At 37.3% G+C, this 23549-nt stretch overlaps 1 protein-coding gene across 1 annotated transcript in view; it reads left to right on the plus strand.

Annotated features, from left to right (window-relative positions):
• Positions 1 to 23549, plus strand: part of HSF5 (heat shock transcription factor 5) — a 50179-nt gene that overhangs the window by 4509 nt on the left and 22121 nt on the right. The window contains exons 2-5 of the mRNA XM_024128031.1: positions 1157 to 1531; positions 10189 to 10286; positions 13989 to 14513; positions 17177 to 17354. Of these exons, the coding sequence (XP_023983799.1) occupies positions 1157 to 1531; positions 10189 to 10286; positions 13989 to 14513; positions 17177 to 17354 (1176 nt within the window). The remainder of the gene's footprint in view (positions 1 to 1156; positions 1532 to 10188; positions 10287 to 13988; positions 14514 to 17176; positions 17355 to 23549) is intronic.

The raw sequence follows: 23549 nt of genomic DNA on the forward strand, positions 1-23549 counted from the left end.
AGAAGTGGTTAAGAGCGCTCCCTAATGCTTTATTCTTTAGAGGAAATTAAGCACTATAGAACTACTAGAACAAAGGAGGTGTAACATGTAGAATGGTTTTACAGTTTAAATATTTGGAAAAGTAGGTATCTGAGTTCCATCTTTAGCAGATGAGTAGCACATAAATTAGATTTCCCTCTGTTTTATGGATTAGTTTAATAAAACAAATTGAAAAGACTTTGTGAACTACATAATTTAGTGCGTAAAGCCCTTCCTAAGAATAAATTAGGCTAGCTATATGTTCAAGAACCACAGTCTTTAAAATAAGTTCAGCTTGCAACATTTATGTTTTCCTTTTCCTCATTACTTAGTATTGGCCTTTTTCTCTCTTCCTCATCTCCACTTTTTAATTCCTTTCTACTTTGCTAGATAAGAAAAAGCAAATATTGGAATCTCTTGGCCTGAGTGTGTGGGTCTTTAACAAACTCTCCCGGTGATTCAAATGTAAATCAGTGTTTGAGAGCCATTGATATCTAGGAAGGGACCCGACTAGAGATACTCTGAGGGAAAAAAAGACCATGGAAAATTATTGATTGAGTTAAGGAATGAATAAGTCAGAGTTTTCAAGCTTGACTTTTCTGCAAAGATTGTTATTAAAATTTTAAAAAACTGAAAGGGAGCAAAGAACATTAAATTACTTTTTGGTTTGTGTTACAATTTTTATTTCTTCCATACTTATATCTTTTATGTATATGGTTGAGGGCTTATTTTTGTACCTATTATTAAGGTTCCTAAGTGATTTGAAAGACTGGAATTTCTAAAACTTCTAGGAAGTAGTTTACAGATTGGAAAAATCTGGGTCAGTCAGTTGAGGTGAAAGGTAAGATGACATTTAACATTTGATTTAATGTTAGAGTTTGGCTGCTTTGTCTCTTATGACAGTCATATTGAGAACCAGACAAAAGTTATTTGATTATTTTTTCAGCATTATATGTGTAATCTCATATTCTGGATTCTGAACAACTTGTTTTTACCAATAAATTTCTGTTGTGTTAAAAATGGCTGAGAACTCAACATACCCACAAGTGAAGAGTAGCGCATATTTTGTGACTTTTGGTTTACTGCGTCTGGTGGTGTAATGTAAGATTAGTAAATGTGCTCCTCCTCTTTTATGCAGGACCAGTGGCTGTAGGACAATTCCACCGGTCCATCCGGCGAGATAGTTTGTCTCCTTACTCCTACGTATCAGCTTCATCCCACAACCACGGTACTTTCCCTCTGAAAGGTTTAGATTGGACCCCGATTCCTCCTAGAACATGGCAGAACTCTCTTGGAATGAAGCCAGGACAAGTGGAAACGTCTCCCACTTTTTCAGATAAAGGGGTTCCGTTTCCTGTACTACAGAGGTTTCCAACTGAGGTTACATGTACCCTGCAGCCCAGTGCCACATCCGTACATGTTCAGCAAGGTCCTCAAACAATGGTCAGCTCCTCCCAAAAATATAGTAACTACACACCCTCAGCGCAGTACTCCCAAGCCTACTATCCAACAGGTATGAGAAATTCAAGTTCAGTGGCTTCTCTTAAGGTACTTTTAATGAGAATTTATATATTTTTTAATGTGTTTCTGTATGCCTAAACAAAAATAGGAATATGCACTTAAGAAATGTCAAAGATTTCTCATGAGTACACATTATTTAGCAATATGTAAAATTTCATTGATTCTTAAAGGTTGTGAAAATTCTGTTCGTGCATAAAGGTGTATGTTTTTAGTGAAACTTTTGTATCCTCAAAATATGTCCTAGTAATAAAATTAAGACTTAGTATATCAGACCTTGGTATAACTCCTGCTCTTGGTGTAGTAGTTTTTTGTGGGTTTCTTTTTTTTTTTAGAAAACATGCTTATATACATATTACATTGTTTATTTTTTAGTTATGTAGCTGAGACTACCTCATAACGAAATCATGTTAGTATCTCAGTAACGAAGTTTAATAAAAGAGCAGCTCACCATCTCTTAAGACTAAATTATATTCTTGTAGTAAAAATGTGATGGTGTGGTTTGGCAGTGCAGTCCCTGCAGTGTTAATCCTAGCCAGTGAAGAACTGGGAGTAGCAGAGAGAAGAGCCTGACAATGACAACTGACCCAGAGCCCAGCCAAGGGCATGGAAGGCCTGCTAGTAGATCTCAAGCCACTCATTGGGAATCCTTAAGATAGTGACCCTCTATTTAGCTTCTTGGGGCTAGGGAGTGCCTTTTTTTTGCCGGGGGGTGGGGTGTACATTTTTGCAAAATGATAGCATTACCATTTAATTCAGAACAATTTCATTGTTTTGCAGAAGCACCATAGAGGTGATGTGTGCTTTCATGTAGTGTTTACACAGAGTGATGAAGTGGGGCAATAGAAACAAGTCAAGGGTCAAGGCTTTCAGAAAAGACTGGGAAGAGAAGAAAGGGGGCCATCCTTTGCCCTATGAATTAAGGCTCTAGGCATATTAATTAAGTACATCTGGAAGCAATTTCTAGAGGTATTTTGTTAGACCATTTTTCCCAGGCGGGACGAAATCAAAAGCTAAAATAAGTGGAAGGCATGTAAATTAGATAAGGGGGTAAATAATTTGTTGCCTTTTAAAAGTTGTAAATTTGGGAACTGTTCCATTTGTAATAGTACTCACTATTTTCTAGCTGGTAGCATCCAACATATTGTTTTATTATTGGCTCATTGCGTTCTACCTAAATATGGCCAGTAAAAGGGATTGCTTTATTTTCTCAAAGCACTTAAGTTTAATAATATTAAAATAATAAAACCAGGGTTTAAATTAGATTGGGTTGTATAGATTTTTGGAGCTGCTACTGTTTTGGAGGATGGAGTTGAGAAGGAAAAGGGGAAGGAATTATATGGAGTAAGATGATATAGCTCTTCTAATCATTTACCTATTAGAGATTAAAAATTTTTTTTTTACCTTATTATATAAAAAAAAGTTGAGGCCTAGTTCTTTTTTTCCAGATTTTCAGCTACTTCTTTGAAGAACAAAAATATCTGGGTGATCTTTAAAAACGGAAGATGACTAATTTCATGTTATAAGTTGTATATCTTATGTATAGCAACAAATACTATCAGATTTTTATTGAGGAGTTTAATCCAATATTTTAATAAACAAATTAGGCATTTCTATCTAAATTATAATTTGGCTGCATTCCATATATGCACAGAATATATATACATATACACAGAGAGACAGTCTGTGCCTTTCTTACACTTGCTTTATGTTCTGTAGCCCGTCAACTGGACAATACCCCTACTTCCCCTCCTTTTACCAATAAATGTTTCTCTTTCTTTTCTGAACCTCCCTCTAAACCCCCCTCCTCACACTACTAAAGACTCAAAAAGCTTCTGGGGAGTTGAAATTTAGAAGGACTGCAACAGAGAGATGTAGAAATGTTCTTGGCCTTCTAATTTGGAATTTTGGAGAAATTTTCCTATGGACATATTAGACATAGTGGTTAGGTTCTATATTACTGTTGGTCCTTCTGTTAAGGTATAGATGGTTATAGTCTGGCTTAGGAGCCAGACTAGCCTATATGATGATGTTTCTACAGGAAAAGGTATTCGAAGTTCCAAACAATCCTCCTGGAAACTCCTAGTTCTAAATTTTATGAGAACTAGTTATATAGTATTTACTAGAAAACACTACAAATAGTTAATATTATTCCTCATTATGGAAATACTATTTGTTAAATTATTGTGATTTAAGGATATATGTTGTTTTAAAATATTTTATGTTAGCTTGGATTTAAATTTATAAATTAATTTATTAATTTGATAATTACACTAAAAATCGTCTCCAAGAGTCCAAGGTAAGGACTAGGGAAGAGACACATTAAAAGAACAAGTAAGTGCTGCTGATGTTTTGATAATGTAGAGTGCATATGAAATAGAATCTGGGGTTATCTGAATTTTTTGTTTTGTCTTCTTTGATATGGATAATTGAAATGACTATGAAGGTTCTGAGGTTATGAGAAAAAGAAATCTCATGATTTCATGATGACTTCGAATATATAGAGGAGTTCTATGATACAGTGTAGGCAAAATTGCTTTGAACATTCTGAAGTACTATCTAAATAAAAAAATAAAAAGTTGTATTGTTAAATACGAAAGACCTGCTATGGAAGAGAAAGTGCTAAAGAAATACTGTACAAGTACTTAATTCCTCCAAATTTTAGGTGAAGGAAGCAAAAAATAGTGAGCAATTTAACCAATATTTAGTGAGTACCTGTTTGTGAAGGGCTTTACAAATGACTTTCCCAGAGTTAAGTAAAATACTATTCTCAGAGGCAGAATGATGATACTCACCCCCAAATCCAGCTCTCCAAATCCTAATAAAGTAACTAATTTTGGAATAATGGTCATACTTCAGTCCTTTCAAAGTGAACTATATGACTTGAGGTTTGGATCAAATTTTAGTAAAAAACAATACTCAACTTCATTTAAAAATTAGTTATATTGAAAATAAACTTGGATCTGGTCTTCAAATGGTATAACCAGTAAATTTTGAATTTTGTAATATTTCATAAATTATTAATTTCTCTAGTAAAGCGAAACATTGAAACTAAAAAACTGCTATCAGACTGACTCATAAATGGACTCACCTGAATTATTTCTTACATTTGTCATTCCTCTCTTGAAGCATCTGTTTTCTTTTTTAATTAATTAATTAATTAATTAATTAATTAATTTTTTGGGCTGCATAGGGTCTTAGTTGTGGCACGTGGGGTCTTCATTTGCGGTGCGGGCTCTTCGCCGTGGCGCGCAGGCTTCTCTCTAGTTTTGGCGTATAGGTTTTCTCTCTCTAGTTGTGGCACGCAGGCTTAATTGCCCCGCGGTATGGAAGGTGGATTCTTTACCACTGGACCACCAAGGAAGTCCCAAAGCATCTGTTTTCTTTGCCTAGATCGTTTGTATTTTTTCCAGTCTTATCACTTCTTCAAGACAAAATGTTGTAGATCCAGTGCTATTTGACTCTTTTTAGTCTTACCCTATCTTGAATTCAGTTTTTTTCCTCTCATGCTATTTTCAGTGTGCTGCTATAATTTAATGTCCCTTTTTTATAAAAAAACTTCATTTTAGACCTTTTTATTTTACTCATTCTCTATATACTTGACCATACATAAGAATATTAATATATTCATATTTATATAGAGAGTCCTGTATTGAGGAATTATTTTCCTTTGACTCATGTTGTAATGCTGAATTGACTCAAAATCAACTTTGATTTTTTTTCCGCGTTAAGTTTTAAGCTCACAGCAGTGATTAGCAATTTGTAGCTGCCTTTTATCTCATATTTTAATTAACAAATACTTGTATAACAATCACGGTGACCAGGTACTATTCTGAGCACTTTCCAAATATTAATTAATTTAATCCTCACAACAACCTTATAAGATAGGGAATGTAGTTATCCTCATTTTATAGATTAGAAACTGAAGCACAGCCAGGCACAGGCAGGGCTGGGGAACAAATCCAGGCAAACTGACTCAAGGGTTCATTATTTTGGCCACTGTGCTCTGCTGCCTGCCTGCCTGTCATACAAAGAGGGACTTTGGTTTTGTTTTTCTTTTGCGAGAGACTCTTTCCTTATATATCTCTTCCCCAGAGTTAGTTACTTCCAGATAGGGTAGATGACAGAGGTTGGTGGGGGGAGCTCCCCTTCTGTGCTGCCGGTGGCAGTGGGACTGGCCCTGGGCTATTGACTCACCCTGCTCAAGCAGAGAGAAGATACTCCAGCTGCTGGAGTCGGGGGTCCAGTTCGGGGCCTCTGAGGAGTGGGGCTGTGTCTAATTCATTTCTGTATCCCCCTGCACCTAGCATAGTGCTTGGCCATAATGGGCCCTTAGTAAATAATTTATTGAATGAATGAAATAATTCTAGTCTCAGCTTTGCAGTTAGTCATCTGATGGACATTGTGACATTCTGTGGATTATTTCATGTCACTCAGCCTCAACTTCCCTTTCTATAAAGTGGCAATAATATTTTGGGTCGGGGATTAAATGAATTAATGTATGTGAATAGACTATAAAACTTAAAACACTATTTACATATAAAGGATAACATTTTAAAAACTGTATTTCAAATGAGCCTAGGCATTAATACTTTAAAGGCTAACTAAAGTGATTTGTAAGAACATAGCCTTCCCCTGAAGGTACATATGTTTACTGAAAAACATATTTTGTATCATTATTTAAAAGTTTTTCTGAATTGGCTCTTGGGCAAAGAAGGTTGCTTATTATTGTTTTAAAGTACATTAAATTTTAAAGATTTGATCTTTAGGCTTCTAATCCTACATAATGTACATAAACAAGTATGGAATCTCAAGTTATAGGAGCTTTCTGATGCTCAGGTAGCCTGTATTGTCAGTTTCTCTGAAAAGGGCTGGTTTTGTTCTTATGCAAAGAGGGACTTGGCATAGATACACCAGGAGGTTTTCTTTAGCTGCCAGAAGAAACTAAGCAAAAGCACAATTATATTTTCCTTGCTCTTTATTGAGGTAGAATATATGTAACATAGAATTTACCATTTTAACCATTTTTAAGTGTACAGCTCTGTGCCATTAAATACGTTCACGTTATTGTACTAGCATCACCACCATCCATTTCCAGAACTTTTTCGTCTCCCCCCAGCTGAAATCTGTATCCATTAAACACTAACTTCACATTCCCCTCTCGCCATCTTTTGGCAACCACCATTCTACTTTCTGTCTTGAAGAATTTGATAACTCTAGGGACTTCGTATAAGAGCAAACATATATTTGTCCTTTTGTGATTGGCTTATTTCACTTATTTCAAGAGTCATTGATACTGTGGCATGAGTCAACATTTCCTTCCTTTTTATTTTTTATAAATTTATTTATTTATTTTTGGCTACTTTGGTTCTTTTTTTTTTAACATCTTTATTGGAGTATAACTGTTTTACAATGGTGTGTTAGTTTCTGCTTTATAACAAAGTGAATCAGTTATACATATACCTATGTCCCCATATCTCTTGCCTCTTGCATCTCCCTCCCTGCTGCATTGGTTCTTCGTTGCTGTGCGTGGGCTTTCTCTGGTTATGGTGAGCGGGGGCTACTCTTCGTTGCGGAGCACAGGCTCCAGGCACACGGGCTTCAGTAGTTGTGGCACGCGGGCTTGGTAGTTGTGGCTCGCGGGCTCTAGAGCGCAGGCTCAGTAGTTGTGGCTCACGGGCTTAGTTGCTGTGTGGCATGTGGGATCTTCCTGGACCAGGGCTCGAACCCGTGTCCCCTGCATTGGCAGCCAGATTCTTAACCACTGCACCACCAGGGAAGTCCCTAGAAAACCATTTCTTTACCTCACTGTAGATGAGGAGATGTTGGGGTTCTAGTTGCTGTAGTAACTTATCTTGAAATTAAATTTACTATTTATTAGGATGTTTTTCCTTTTGAGTATTTCCTTACTGTTGACACTGTACTATTCGAGAGTAGATTCACGTCCCAAACATTTTAATTCTAGATTTGAATTAACCTCCGTAGGATAAAGTATATGAACCTGTTTTCCTAACCTATAGTGGATGTGAAAATTTTTACCTTTAGATAAATTTTTAGTAATCCTGGCTTTATTTTATTACTAGAATTGTTTTTTTTAATGTCATCAACTCTGATATTTATATATGAAATAGAAATTGTTCATTATTTCCAGTTTTTTATTCTATATGCAATTTAATGCCTTAAGTGAACACTGCCTTCAGGAAAATACTGGAAGATCTTTATGCAGATGAACGTGTCTTAGGACATAGCGATAAACTCAGTTTTATAAATGTTAGTGCTTTCACAGTGCTTTCATAATACACGCTAGATGAATTTTTCATGTATTAAGCACACAGTTGCATTTTTATAGCTAGGTTTTCATATTCAGTAAACTTATTAATACTTTGTTTTGTTCTGTTTTGTTGATTATACAAAGTAGCACTGCACTGGTAAGGAAATAGCCATTGAGGAATCTTTTTGGATTATCTGTTCAAGTCCTCCCTTTCTTCATGCAGGTACCTTTCTACTTTCCATTTGTAACTGGACACTTTAAAGGACATTCACTATTTTGCTGTTTCCTTAGATACCAAATCAGCTATCAACTATCTATTAATATATTCTCTGTTATATATTCTATTTCTCCAAGAAATTTATTTTAAAGTATACTTTAACAACTATTCAAAATGTGTAAACAATGGAGTCAGATCATAGCAATCTCAGAAAAATAAAGCTAATACCTTTCACTGATTTATTTGTAACAAAACACTTTTATGGTGCCCTGATGGGTGAAAACCTGCAGCCCCGACTGAGTCCTTTACTGCCACTAGGGGGCTAAGTTTTCCTTAGCTGTTAAAACTAAAGATCCCAGTTTTTTTCAGTTTTGGCGAACCCCGCAGACCCCTCCTTGCTGTTTTGCTTTTTGGATTTAACTTATGTCCCAGGATATTTGTGCCTTTAAATACTCTGGGAAACCAAATTCAAATCCAAAACATTAAAATTGTGTATTTGAATAATCTCCAAGGATATTGGAAATGACAACAGCTTGAATTTTATGTGGCCATTCTAGTAATATCTGGCTTTTTTAACCACTGGACTTGTTAAAATTATGTAATTCAGAAAACATCAACCGTTATGTTTGTACTTGAACTAGAGTTCTATCCATTATTTTAATTTTTTACTTCTGTGTGCAAAATGTAATGCCTTAAAATGTACATGATAAAATAAAATATTTATTTCTTGTATACCTTTATGAACTTCTGACATTTAATAAATCAGTAGTCAGTAATGGAGAAATAGGGAAGCATTTTAATGAATTTTTACAATCCTTAGGCTAATTTACTTCAAAGGTTACCGAATAAGATTATTTAGTAATTTTATTAGCACACTCAAAATATGAAAAACGTGGACCAAAAAAGAGGAAGTTGCCACCTTATAAAAAAGATACCTTAAAAATATTCAGCAAGTGGAGTTCTAGTAAAATTAAAATATTACATTTAGGAAGAAGGAAAGATTAGGGAAGTATTATGATATATTAAAGAGCATGTACTTTGCCTCTGTCACTATCGGCGTTGTGACTTTCGGCACATTTTTTAACATCCCTGAGCTTTAGTTTCCTTATTTTTGTAAAGTAATGTTAATACCTCATTCAATTGTTGTTTGGATTAAATGAGGCCATATATGTAAAGGACCTAGGACTGTGCCTGGAATATGGTAGGTGTTCAACAAATGTCATCCTCTGTTTAATCCAAAGATGTGATGTTATAATTGATTCTCAGTCGTTCTGGAGGGTCTCTCTCTGGAAAAGAGGAGACTCAACCTATTATTAAGGCTACATCTGTAAGTATGACTCTACCAGTAGAAAGAGTTCAGTCTTTTCATGGTATCCTAACTATAAAGAGAAAGTTTGGAAAATGTATTTCCTTAGCTAAAATAATAGCATTGTTAGCTATTTGTTTATTGATTGCTTACTGTATGCCAGTACTGTTCTTAGTGCTTTGTGCATAGTAACTCATTCACTCCTCACAACAAACATGTTATGTAGGTACTATTATTATCCCTATTCTAACAGAATGCAGAAACTAAGGCCCAAAGGGATTAACGTTGCTCAAGTTTATACAGCTATTAAAATTTTGGGGCTGGGCTCCAAAGCCAGGCAGTCTGGCTCTAGAATCTGAATTCCTAACCACTTGTCTAAATTGTTAAAACATTTTTTTCATAGATTCCACTGGATGCATTGTATAACAGTAGGAGTGTTTGGAGAGTACTTATACTTATTTTATCCTTAAAAACCTTCCTCCAAACGTTTGTTACTATTAAAATGATTGAAATAATTATTTTAGAATTCTGACTATGTTCTGATATTTTCAATAAAAGGAAATTACTACTTTCAGTAAGAATAAATGTTTGGTTAGAAGGGCAACAAAATGTTTAGGTGCTAAAGAAATCATTTATAAAAGTAGACATGACCCTTTTAAATGACTTTTAAAATTGCCTTATTACCATTTGTTTTCAACAAATAAGGGCACCTAATTGGACTAAATATAAATATATTTTATTGCACCCACAAAGGAAAACTTTTGGAATTTTTTGTTCCAAGTTGAAAGAGAGGAGTGCCTTGAATGCTGTCGCGATTTATTTGGGTTGACGGCTTTTCTGTGTTTGGATTTGTTCCAGCTGTGCTGCAGTGCTGCTCTCCGTCTACCCACCTGGATGCGCTCAGTAGTTGTGTGACTCCCACTGCCCCTTCCTATGCACACTGCAACTACTTCCAGGTGAGATGCTGGGAACCATGGACATACCCTGCGTCAGGTACAATACGATTGGCCTTGCAGAATTCCAAAGTGTAATTTTATCTTGATGAGTAGCCAGAGGTAAGCTGTGGATTATGGCCTTAGTTTTTCTCAATTCTAAAAAAAAAAGAGTCGATGTAAATGATGTCTGAGGATTCTTCTAGGCCTACACTATCTTCTTGGCCTACTCTTAGGCACTAGCCACATGTAGCTATTTAAATTTAAATGAATTAAAGTTAAATAAAATTTAAAAATCATTCCTCAGTAGGGAGGGTGGGAGGGAAGGAGACGCAAGAGGGAAGAGATATGGGGATATATGTATATGTATAGCTGAGTCACTTTGTTATGAAGCAGAAACTAACACACCATTGTAACCAATTGTACTGCAATAAAGATGTTAAAAAAAAATCATTCCTCAGTCACACTAGCCACATTTCAGGTGCTTAATAGTTTCATATGGCTAGTGGTTACCAAATTTTATAGTACGGATAGAGAACATTTTCATCATTGCTGACAGTTAGTTGGAATAATGTTGTTCAACTAACTGTCAGCAATGGTAAAATTGAATACCATGGTAAAATGAATACCAGATAAACTCTAAATCACCAAATGACAGATCCTTCCAAGATGGTACAATTACTTTTTTTTTAAAGGAGAAAGGAAAATGATGTCAAAAACGAGAAAGCCCCCATGTTGTAAACACCGCACTTCAATTTTTTCTCATATTTGTTAGGAAGCAATTGCTTTGATTTAAATGTTGTAGACTACTACTTCTAGGATAAGATTAAATCCCATGTTTGTATTTTTATGCTATAGTTGCTTAAAGATTGGAATTGTTTTCCTTTGATATCATGTAGTCATGATAGCTTCTGTTCTTTAGAGAATATTGTATTATTGGCATTCCAGTACTCAAAAGAACATTCCTTTTTTCTTTTTTGTCTTTTCTTTCTTTCTTTCTTTCTTTTCTTTTTTTGAGGAGTATAGAATCAGATCAAGGGGACTTAGCTGGACTTTTTAATTTTTTAAATTTATATATTTATTTATTTTTATTTTTGGCTGTGTTGGGTCTTCGTTTCTGTACGAGGGCTTTCTCTAGTTGTGGCAAGCGGGGGCCACTCTTCATCGCAGTGCGTGGGCCTCTCACTATCGCGGCCTCTCTTGTTGCGGAGCACAGTCTCCAGACGCGCAGGCTCAGTAGTTGTGGCTCACGGACCCAGTTGCTCCGCGGCATGTGGGATCTTCCCAGACCAGGGCTCGAACCCGTGTCCCCTGCATTAGCAGGCAGATTCTCAACCACTGCACCACCAGGGAAGCCCTAGCTGGACATTTTTAATGGCAGCTGTCATCAAGCATGTTAGTCTAGCCAATTCAGCTTCACTGGAAGGACATATCTATCTCACAAATTAGATGCTCTTGTCTGTATATCCAGGCATTCTCTCCCCTGGATCATACTGGAGATACTCTGTTGGTTTTATATCTTGATTATATTTATGTTTGTTTTTTTTCTTTAAAATGATTTCCTACTCTTTTTTTATTTTATTTTATTTTATTTATTTTTTTTTAACATCTTTATTGGAGTATAACCTCCCCTGGATCATACTGGAGATACTCTGTTGGTGTTATATCTTGATTATATTTATGTTTGTTTTTTTTTCTTTAAAATGATTTCCTACTCTTTTTTTATTTTATTTTATTTTATTTTTTTTTTTAACATCTTTATTGGAGTATAACTGTTTTACAATGGTGTGTTAGTTTCTGCTTTACAACAAAGTGAATCAGTTATACATATACCTATGTTCCCATATCTCTTCCCTCTTGCGTCTCCCTCCCTCCCTCCCACCCTCTCTATCCCACCCCTCTAGGTGGTCACAAAGCACCGAGCTGATCTCCCTGGGCTATGCGGCTGCTTCCCACTCGCTATCTATTTTACATTTGGTAGTGTATATATGTCCATGCCACTCTCTCACTTCGTCACAGCTTACACCTCCCCCTCCCCATATCCTCAAGTCCATACTCTAGTAGGTCTGTGTTTTATTCCCATCCTACCCTACTCTTCTTTTAAAAAATAAATTATTTTATTTATTTTTATTTTTGGCTGTGTTGGGTCTTCATTTCTGCGTGCAGGCTTTCTCTAGTTGTGGCGAGCGGGGGCTACTCATCGTTGCGGTACGCGGGCTCCTCATTGCGGTGGCTTCTCTTGTTGCGGAGCACGGGCTCTAGGCGTGTGGGCTTCAGTAGTTGCAGCACGCGGGCTCAGTAGTTGTGGCTCGCGGGCTCTAGAGCACAGGCTCAGTAGTTGTGGCGCACGGGCTTAGTTGCTCCGCAGCATGTGGGATCTTCCTGGACCAGGGCTCGAACCCATGTCCCCTGCACTGGCAGGCGGATTCTTAACCACTGCGCCACCAGGGAAGCCCCTATATTTATGTTTTAAATAAATCATTTAAAACATCTTTGAAGACCTTTGCTTACTACAAGACAATACATGTTCACTGTAGGAAAATAGAGATAAGTAGACATAAAATTTTTAAATGGAAAAAAGGGAAGTATTTCAGATAACATTCTGGAAATAAATGCAGTTAGTTTTGTTGGCCTGCAGATATGAGTGTGCATGAATGGTCAGTATATTGCAGTGGTTAAGGGCAAGAACTCTGGAGTCAGGCACACCTAGGTTTGAAACCTGACTCTGTCAGTTACTTCTTTGTGACTTTTTATAAATTATGAAGTTTCTCTGAACTTCATTTCCGTCCTTTGGAAATGGAGATGATCACATTTCATAGACCTCTTGTGAGGATTAAATGAAATAATGTATGTAAAGCACTTTGTATGTGCTTGGCACATAGTAAGAACTCAATAAGTGGGGCTATCAGCTATAGTAAAGTAGCTTGATTGCTTAAACCATTTAGATTTACATTATTTGGCATCAGTGGCCTTCAAATCATTGACACAATCTTTGTCAATGTGTTTGGCAATATTGACTCACTACATGTTTTATTTAATAGTAACTCTTCCATATCTTATGTTTCTAACCTGAGATATTCAGCAAACATTTATTGAATGCCTGCTCTGTGCAAAGTACTATGTATAAGAGAATACATCTTGAAGATATCAGTCTAAAAGTGACAGCTATTTTAATCTATTGTTTTATTATTAAAATAAGTAATCTCAGGACCAAACGACATTTGATATTCCATCCATTTTTTCCCAGATCATTTGGAACAGAATATCAGTACCTCACCCCTGAATTTATAGAAGCATTGGTGGACTTGTGAGCATCCTGTGTTTGACATTTCCTTACTACATTCCTAAAACAGTATATTACAGATAGAAGTGATGTTTTTGTCTGTCAACCTTTATGGAAGAATTTGGTTTACAGACATTTTATCAACAAATAGGTTTTTGGGTACTATGGCTTTTTTGATTTTGTGTACTTTAACCCTGAGAATTATTGGTCCATTCCAGTATTAAACTTAATATAGTGGTTGACATATAATAGTTCCTGTGTAAGTGTTAACAACAGAGTCGAAGCTACCACTGCTGAAAAGTTGATTGGCATTCAAGTTTTCTGAGTGAGCGTTAAGTTTAATTTGTTTATATTTAGCGTTCATCAGCCTAAATGTTGTTGCTATCCTCCTTAATCTCGTATTTGGTTTTCTATCCAAACAGTCCTATTTTCTCTTTTCCCAGAATCCTCCAGTGCAATCTTCCTATCCAGTTGAATTTCTGGCTTCTAATTGGCCTTGCGGTGCTACTGATGAAAATAAAAAGACAGAAGTAAACCTAGAGGCTGTTTTTCAGATAGTAGATGAGTTGCATTCCTCCCCTAAATTGGAGATGGTAAAGGTGGAGCCTGTTGAGAATCAGTGCTCAACATCTCAGTCTAACAACAGAGGCCACCATATCCTAGCTAATTCAAGCAACAGCAATCCATCTTCCACAAGTCAGGCTAGCCAGCTGGAGCCACTTACGGCTGTAGGCTCAGATATTACATCTTTTGTGGTTGGAACAGAACAAGCAATTACCTGCTCTCTACCACAGTCACCTGAGTACATCTATACCATCCACACAGCTCAGCCTGTTGAAAATACTACAGTGCAGGAGCCTGCAGCCACCCAGCAAGCTCATGTCAAACTGAAGGAGCAGCTAAGTCATAATCCATCTCCGTCTTCAGTAGTATTTGGGCAGGAAGGTCTACCGTTCAGCACACACCAGGTAAGAGGCAAAGAAAAAATCCTAATAGAGCTCAAAGGTACCTAGTGCTTCTTGCTGAAGACTGTTCTAGTGGAGACTTTGTCCAGGTTTTATTTGGGTTTAATACCAGTTCATTATGCTCTCCAGAAGGATCGTGTCCCAGTGGTTCTGCACAAAAGATTCAGAAAGAAGTAACCTTAGCCCTCAGGCATCCTCTCACTACGTTGTGGTCTGAAGTCAGCCTCTAGAGAGGCAGTCTGAATGAGCATTGTGGTATGACTTATTTTCATGTTAAAAGCATCCCTTGAGTTTTGCTTCCTAACTTAGTTTGGATGGACTAGGTGTGCCTGGCTGATTAAATTCCACTCCTCAGAAGGGATGGTTTATCTCATAGATAATATCAGGACTTTCCTGGCCATTTGTAGCATGGACGTAAGGAGGTGGTTGGAGGTGTTTTCATACTTTCTTACAGCATCATTGAATTCTAAATTTTTTAAGAAGATTTATTTATTTACTTTATTTTTGGCTGTGTCGGGTCTTAGTTGCAGCAGGCGGGATCTTCGGTGAGGCATGTGGGATCTTTTGTTGAGGCATGCGGGATCTTTCGTTGAGGCATGGGGGATCTTTCGTTGTGGCGTGTAGGTTTTCTCTCTCTAGTTGTGGTGTGCAGGCTCCAAGGTGTGTGGGCTCTGTAGTTTGTGGGACCCCGGCTCTCTCGTTGAGGTGCGTGGGCTTGGTAGTTATGGCATGAGGGTTTAGTTGCCCCATGGCATGTGGGATCTTAGTTCCCTGACCAGGGATTGAACCCGCATCCCCTGCATTGTAAGGTGTATTCTTTACCACTGGACCACCAGGGAAGTCCCTATAGAATTCTGATTTGACTTGACAGCGTACTGTGTTTGAATTTCCCTACTAATATTCTCATTCCTAAAGCAGAATTCTGACTCTAGTTTGAGAGATATATTCTGAAGGTAGAGACTAATTCCTTTATTGCTGCTAGCTTATGACCAGGAAATGAATAAGCTTTGATTCTAAAAAATAAAAGTACATCCAAATGAAAATCACTTTTGTGATTAAGTATTTTTTTTCCTACTTACGTTTTTCTTGATGTCAGCCTGATACATATGTATTTCATTTTGGATTTTTTTTCTTTAATGGAACTGAAAATGTCTTCATTGTTAGAGATTCCCAAGATAACTTTTTGGCAGTTTGAGTGTGTGTGTGGCGGGGGGGTGGCGGGGGGGCGGGTTCTGGCCGCACCGTACGGTTTGTGGGATTATAGTTTCCCGACCAGGGGTCGAACCCAGGCCCTCGGCAGTGAGAGCGCAGAGTCCTAACCAATGGACCACCAGGGAATTTCTAGCAGTTTTTAAAATGCATTCTTTTCTAGCTCTAACTTTAGATCCAAATGTCTTACGGGTTTTGGGGGTTTATTTATTTATTTGATTTATTTTTGGCTGTGTTGGGTCTTCGTTGCTGCGCATGGGCTTTCTCTAGTTGCAGCAAGTGAGGGATACTCTTCCTTGCGGTGCACGGGCTTCTCATTGTGGTGGCTTCTCTTGTTGTGGAGCACCGGCTCTAGGCGCGCGGGCTTCAGTAGTTGTGGCTCGCGGGCTCTAGAGCGCAGGCTCAGTAGTTGTGGCGCACGGGCTTAGTTGCTTCGCAGCATGTGGAATCTTCCTGGACCAGGGCTCGAACCCGGTCCCCTGCATTGGCAGGCGGATTCTTAACCACTGCACCACCAGGGAAGCCCTATCTTACGGTTTTTATCAACTCATTGTCCTTCTTGAGCCCAACTGTTGAGACCTGGTATACTATGTATTAATATTATAAATTCAATAGACCAAAGATAGTCCCATTACGTTTCGAATATGCCTATGAAAAGAACATGAAATTTGCCTTTATTCCTTCATAGTCACATCCAAAAGATTAGATTTCGTACCTTGAAATTGCATTCACAGTTATTTTTTTTTTTTAATTTGGATATCACAGCTTTTGAAAGCTGTATTTTTGAACTCCTAGCTCTACTTCATTATATTGTTTTATTTTAAAATAAATTCATAAACAAATAGAGTATTTGAGAAGTTGGTCAGCTTGACAAAGGGATTTGATATTCGAAAGAAAACATAGGAACTCCAAGAGAGAAATTCATATGTCATAAGCAGGGCAGATCTAGATTTTATAGGGGGTGAAGCTTATACGAATTTGAGGTCCTCATTAAGCCAAAGAATACAAAATTAATAGAATAAAGTGTTTACAACCCCTCTGGCATCATCCAACAGGATCATGCCTATGGCCATTCCAGTATCACCAAGAGGGGCAGGCAATCTGATGGAAGGGATGTTAGAGTGGGAAAAGATAGTGGTATTAACCAATTGTGAATTTGTGTGATGTGAATTTTACCAAAAAAAATGAAACTTCACAGTGAATCTTCCTCTGATCATAAGTAAATATTTTAGCTCCATGGACATTTCAGTAGTTTGTGTATGGGGAAATATACATCTTACTACCGAATATTCAGATTAGCTTAAAAAAATCGGGTGGTATCATTCTTAAGGATGAAAAGCCTTACAGTCTTATTTGTTGGATCATGTTTCTATAGTAGAACTCCTCTGATAAAACATCTTAACTTTTAGTAGATATTTGGGGGAAATTTGGAATAATGAGTGGGTTTGATATTTTAGGTGGATGCCAGTATAAAATGCCAGATCAAAACACCTGAGAATATCTTGCCTTCAGAACAGATGGGATTCCTTATTTCAGAAATGGGGCCTGCTAGCAAGCCTAGTAAAGACACAGGTTTATCCACTCCAACTAGATACAGAGAGCGAAGAAGCAACTCACAGCAAGGAAAGTCCCCTGGTAAGGATTATTGTGCTCTAGAATGCTAGCACTAGAATCATAGTGTAGAATTAATATATGAGTGATAATTTTTCTGGTCTTCATTTATTATTCATAATTGTAATATACTAATCACATTGCTGTTTCATACAACTGCAATTTTAACTCTATTTTTTTCTTAATCATCCTTTTAAAGTATGTAGAAGTTATATTCCAGTATTGCATGTAAGAATATGAGCTTTTGAAAAGAGAAAATGGTAAGTAAAAGCAAAGGAATTTGGATTATTTAACTTGGAGAATGCAAGGATGAAGGGTGATTCAATAACTGCTTCAGATGCCAAAGACTTTGTAATTACGGAAGTATTTGTTCTCTTATTAGCAGAGTATAGTACAAGAGGGAATGTGCTTAAATTGTGGCAGGAAAAAATTAGATGGACATTAAAGACATTATTCTGAGCATATTATAAAGATACTCTAAAGTATGACTCTGTATCAATGGGATTTTTCTTGTGGTTTGTAGGAGCCCGAGTGATTGTTTTAGTACAGTTGCTACTACTCTTTCTAGGGAAATTGGAAAGAATCATTTTTTTTAAGAAAATGGTGACATCCAATAAAACATGTTTCTTGTATGATCCAAAACCAAGTCATCAAAGTCTTCAGTGGACAACTTGAATATTCTCAAATTATATGCATGTCAGAGGCATGCAATTCAGTGAATTAATGAATCAAGTTAAACAATCATTTTAACCTATAAAAATTGGAAAAATCTTGGGAACTTCTGTGAGAATTTCTCCAAAAAGTAAACTAATAGTAATATGATCAAGATATCAAGATGTTGTTTAGACTCATTGGGTTCTTTCTGCAAAATGCCTTTTAGACTAAAAGCTATCTTTTTTTTTTTTTTTTTTTTTTTGTGGTATGCGGGCCTCTCACTGTTGTGGCCTCTCCCGTTGCGGAGCACAGGCTCCAGACGCACAGGCTCAGTGGCCATGGCTCACGGGCCCAGCCGCTCCACGGCATGTGGGATCTTCCCGGACCGGGGCATGAACCCGTGTCCCCTGCATCAGCAGGCGGATTCTCAACCACTGCGCCACCAGGGAAGCCCTAAAAGCTATCTTGATCACTCATCTTATTTGTTAAACTTAGCTTGCACAGTTGCTTTTAGTTGAGTATATGATCCAGTCTACGATCAAAGATTAAGATTTCTTACCACTGAAGATGTTCAAAGCAATGGCATAGACTTTGAAGGCAATTTAGAAAAGGACAGTGACGAATATTTATTGCACACTCACTTTTATGACATACAGCAAACTTGATGAAACTGGTATTATCGTCTTAAAGATCGGGAAACTTAATCTTGGAGAGGATAAGTAACTTGTTCAAGATCACATTAATTTAGCTAATATTCTACTCACAGTCCTTCTGTTGACTGTGTCCTTTGATGCACAAAAGTTTTAAGTTTTATGTAGTCCCATTTGTCTACTTTTCCTTTTGTTGCCTGTGCTTTTGGTGTTGTATCCAAGAAAGCATTGCCAAGTCCAATGTCATGAAGTTTTTCCACTGTTTTCTTCCAGGAGTTTTATAGTTTTAGGTCTTATATTTAGGTCTTTAGTCCATTTTGAGTTAATATTTGTAGACAGTGTAAGATAAGGGTCCAACTTTATTCTTTTGCATGTGGACATCCAGTTTTCCTAGCACCATTTGTTGAAGAGACCTTTCCCCATTGAGTGGCCTTGGCATCCTTGTTGAAAGTCATCTGACCATATATGTGAGGGTTTATTTCTGGTTTCTTTATTCCAGTCCACTGGTCTATTTTTCTGTCATTATGCCAGTACCATATGATCTCTGTTTAACCAATCAATTCTGCCATTGTAGCACAAAAGCAGTCATAGATAATACATAAATGAATGGTTGTGGCTATGTGCCAGTAAAACTATTTACAGAAACAGTTGCTGGGTCCAATGTGACCCAAAGGTCATAATTTGCCAACCCCTGAGTTAGACTAACAGTTTATTTCTGAAAAGCAACAGTAGAAGCCAGAAAGGAGTAGAATCATATTTTTAATATATTAAAAGAAATCTGCAGGGGCTTCCCTGGTGGCGCAGTCGTTGAGAATCTGCCTGCCAATGCAGGGGACACGGGTTCAAGGCCTGGTCCGGGAGGGTCCCACATGCCGTGGAGCGGCTAGGCCCGTGAGCCACAACAACTGAGGCTGCACGTCTGGAGCCTGTGCTCTGCAACGAGAGGCCGCGACAGTGAGAGGCCCACGCACCGCGATGAAGAGTGGCCCCCGCTCGCCGCAACTAGAGAAAGCCCACGCACAGAAACGAAGACCTGACACAGCCAAAAACAAATAAATAAAAAAAATTTTTTTTTTAAAAAGAAGTAACCAAAGAAGTCCTTTAAAAAAAAAAAAAAAGAAATCCGCAGTCCTGGAAATCTCTACCCAGCCAAAAGATCCTTCAATAATGATGGCAAAAATGAAGACATTTTCAGATAAACACAAAATAGAGAGCATGTGCCACAGCAGATAAACAGTAAAGGAAATTCTACAGGGTGGTCTTCAGGAAGCAGGAAACCAAATAAATAAAAAAAATTTTTTTTTAAAAAAGAAGTAACCAAAGAAGTCCTTTAAAAAAAAAAAAAAGAAATCCGCAGTCCTGGAAATCTCTCCCCAGCCAAAAGATCCTTCAATAATGATGGCAAAAATGAAGACATTTTCAGATAAACACAAAATAGAGAGCATGTGCCACAGCAGATAAACAGTAAAGGAAATTCTACAGGGTGGTCTTCAGGAAGCAGGAAACAAGGAGACATACTGTAGCTTCGAGGGTAATCACCAAAATTGGTATAGAAATAATCCAAAAAAAGGCAGGAAAGGAGGAAGCAAGGAATTAAAAATAAGGAAGACAGAGAAAACTAATAAAATGGTTGACCCAAATTTAGCCAATACAACTATTATATGTAAATGGTCTTAAAATCTCAAAGACAGAGATTGCTAGAATAGATAAAAGGGCAAACTCCTACTATAGGCTGGCTACAGGAGACATTTAGGTTGAAAGTAAGTGGATAGAAAAAGATACAACATGCAAACAGGAAGAATGAGAAGGCTGGTATGGTTATTTTTAAATATCAGAAAAAATAGACTTTAAGACAAAGAGTGTTATGAAGAGGGCCACTTCATAATGATGAACAATTCATCAGGGAGGTGTATCAACTGTAAATGTGTTTTTTGTAGTAATAAAGCTTCAAAATACATGAAGCAAAAATTGACAGAAATTAAAGGGGGAAACACAATTCCTCAATGTACTAGGATATTTTTTTTAATTAATTAATTAATTAATTTATTTATTTTTGGCTGTGTTGGGTCTTCGTTTCTGTGCAACGGCTTTCTCTAGTTGCGGTGAGCAGGGGCCCACTCTTCATTGCGGTGCGCGGGCCTCTCACTATCGCGGTCTCTCTTGCTGTGGAGCACAAGCTCCAGATGCGCAGGCTCAGTAGTTGTGGCTCACGGGCCTAGTTGCTCCGCGGCATGTGGGATCTTCCCAGACCAGGGCTTGAACCCGTGTCCCCTGCATTAGCAGGCAGATTTTCAACCACTGCGCCACCAGGGAAGTCCTGTACTAGGATATTTTAACACTTCTGTCTAAGCAATTGATAGAATAACTAGACAAAATATCAGTAAAGACATAGAAGATCTGAACAACATAAACACCTTGATCTAATTGGCATTTATAGTACACTGAGCATCCAACAACTGCAGAATATACATTGTTCTCAAGTGCATGTAGTACATTTACCAGGATAGGTCATTCATTGGGCCATAAAACAAGTCTCAATACATTTAAAAGAACTGAAGTCATACAAAGTGTACTCTCTGAATATAACAGGATTAAATTAGAAATCAGTAACAGAGTAATTAGGAGAACCTCAAATATCTGGAAATAAAGTGACATACTTTTAAATAATTTGTGAATCAAAGGCAAAATCACAAGGAAAATTAGAAAATATTTTGACAATGAAAATACAACATCACAGTTTGTGGGATGCAGCTAAAGCAGCGTTAGAATGAAATGTGTAGCTTTAAATGCTAATATTAGAAAAGGAGTAAGATCTAAAATCAATGACCTGAGGTTTTGCCATATGAAACTAGAAAAAGAAGAGGAAAGTAAACCCAAAGTAAATATTAAAAATAAAAATAGAAATCAATGATATAGAAAACAGACAATTGAGAAGACTAACAAATATAAAACTGGCTTTTGAAAAGATCAACAAAATTGACAAACTCCTAGCTACACTGATCAGGAAAAAGAGAACACAAATCATAACTACCAAGAATGAAAAGAGATTAACACCTCAGAATCTGTGAATAGTGAAAGGATAGTAAGAGAATACTATGAACAGTCTTATGTTAATGAACACAACCACGGAAATGGAATAGCCACAGTTCTTAAAAAATACACCTTGTCAAAATTCACACAAGAAGAACCAATGAATAGCCCTATATAGATTAAAGAAGTTGGTTATCAAACATTTTCCTCAAAAGAAGAAAGAAAACTACAGACTAATAATCCTCATGAATATAGATACAAAAATAATTAACAAAATATACGTAAATTGAATGCAACAATATGTAAAAAGGATGATAGACAAACAAAGTAGAGTTTGTCTCAAGAATGCTAGGCTTGATTGAATTTCAAATGCTAATATTATTCACCATATTAATAGAGTAAAGGAGAAAAAACTCTATGATGATTTCAGTAGAGTCAAGGAGAGCACCTGACAGACTTCAGCACTCATTCTTAATAAAAACTCTCAGCAAAGTAGGAATAGTAGAACATTTCTCAAACTGATAAAGAGTATCTATAAAATATGTATAGTGAGGATCATGATTAATAGTGAAAGACTAAACTGTTTACTCAAGAGATTGGGAACAAGGCAAGGATGCTTACTTTACCACTTGTATTCAGTATTGTACTGGTGGACCTAGCCATTGCAATAGGCAAGAAAAAGAAGTAAAAGGCGTAAAGATTGGAAAGCACACAATTGGAAAATGAAATTAAAAAAAAAAAATCAAACATTTATGGTAGGCCCAAAATCATAAGATACCTAGGAATAAGTTGAACAAAAGATGTCTAAGGCCTCTGCTGAAAACTACAAATTTTGCGGAAAGAAATTAAAGAAGACAAATAAATGGAAAGACGTGCCATGTTCATGGATAAGAATACCCAATATTGTTAAAGTGAGAGTTCTCCCCAAGTTGATCTATAGATTCAATGCAATCCTAATCAAAATTCTAGTAGACTTTTTTTTCTTTAATGACAAGCTGATTCTAAAATTTAAAAGAAAATGCAAAGGACAGAGATTAACCAAAGCAATTTTAAAAAATAAAAAATTGGAGGAGACTTTACCAGATTTCAAGACTTACCATAAAGCTAAAATAATCAAAATGTTTGGTATTGGTGAAAAGAGGGACCTATAGATGAATGAAACAAAATAGAGAGTCCAGAAATAGATCCGTACATATGTGGTCAATTGATTTTTAACAAAGGTGCTAAGGCAGTGCAATGGAAAAAGGAATGTGTTTTCAACAAAAATTAACATTGACCCATACCTCGGCCTGAAGGAGCAAGATGGCGGAGTAGAAGGACGTGCGCTCACTCCCTCTTGCAAGAGCAGCGGAATCACAACTAACTGCTGAACAGTCATCGACAGGAAGATGCTGGAACTCACCAAAAAAGATACCCCACATCCAAAGACAAAGGAGAAGCCACAGTGAGACGGTAGGAGGGGCGCAATCACAAGAATCAGACTTTGAAGGCTAGCAGGATTTGATTGCAGGACTTCGACAGGACTGAGGGAAACAAAGACTCCATTCTTGGAGGGCACACACAAAGTAGTATGTGCATCAGGACCCAGGGGAAGGAGCAGTGACTCCCATAGGGGACTGAACCAGACCTACCTGCTAGTGTTGGAGGGTCTCCTGCAGAGGCGGGGGGTGGCTGTGGCTCAACGTGAGGACAAGGACACTGGCAGCAGAAGTTCTGGGAAGTACTCTTTGGCATGAGCCCTGCCAGAGTCTGCCATTAGCCCCACCAAAGAGCCAGGTAGGCTCCAGTGTTGGGTCGCCTCAGGCCAAACAACCAACAGGGAGGGAACCCAGCCCCACCCATCAGCAGACAAGCGGATTAAAGTTTTACTGAGCTCTGCCCACCA

The sequence above is a fragment of the Physeter macrocephalus genome, chromosome 14 (assembly GCF_002837175.3).
Source record: "Physeter macrocephalus isolate SW-GA chromosome 14, ASM283717v5, whole genome shotgun sequence".
Classification (NCBI taxonomy): Eukaryota; Metazoa; Chordata; class Mammalia; order Artiodactyla; family Physeteridae; genus Physeter; species Physeter macrocephalus.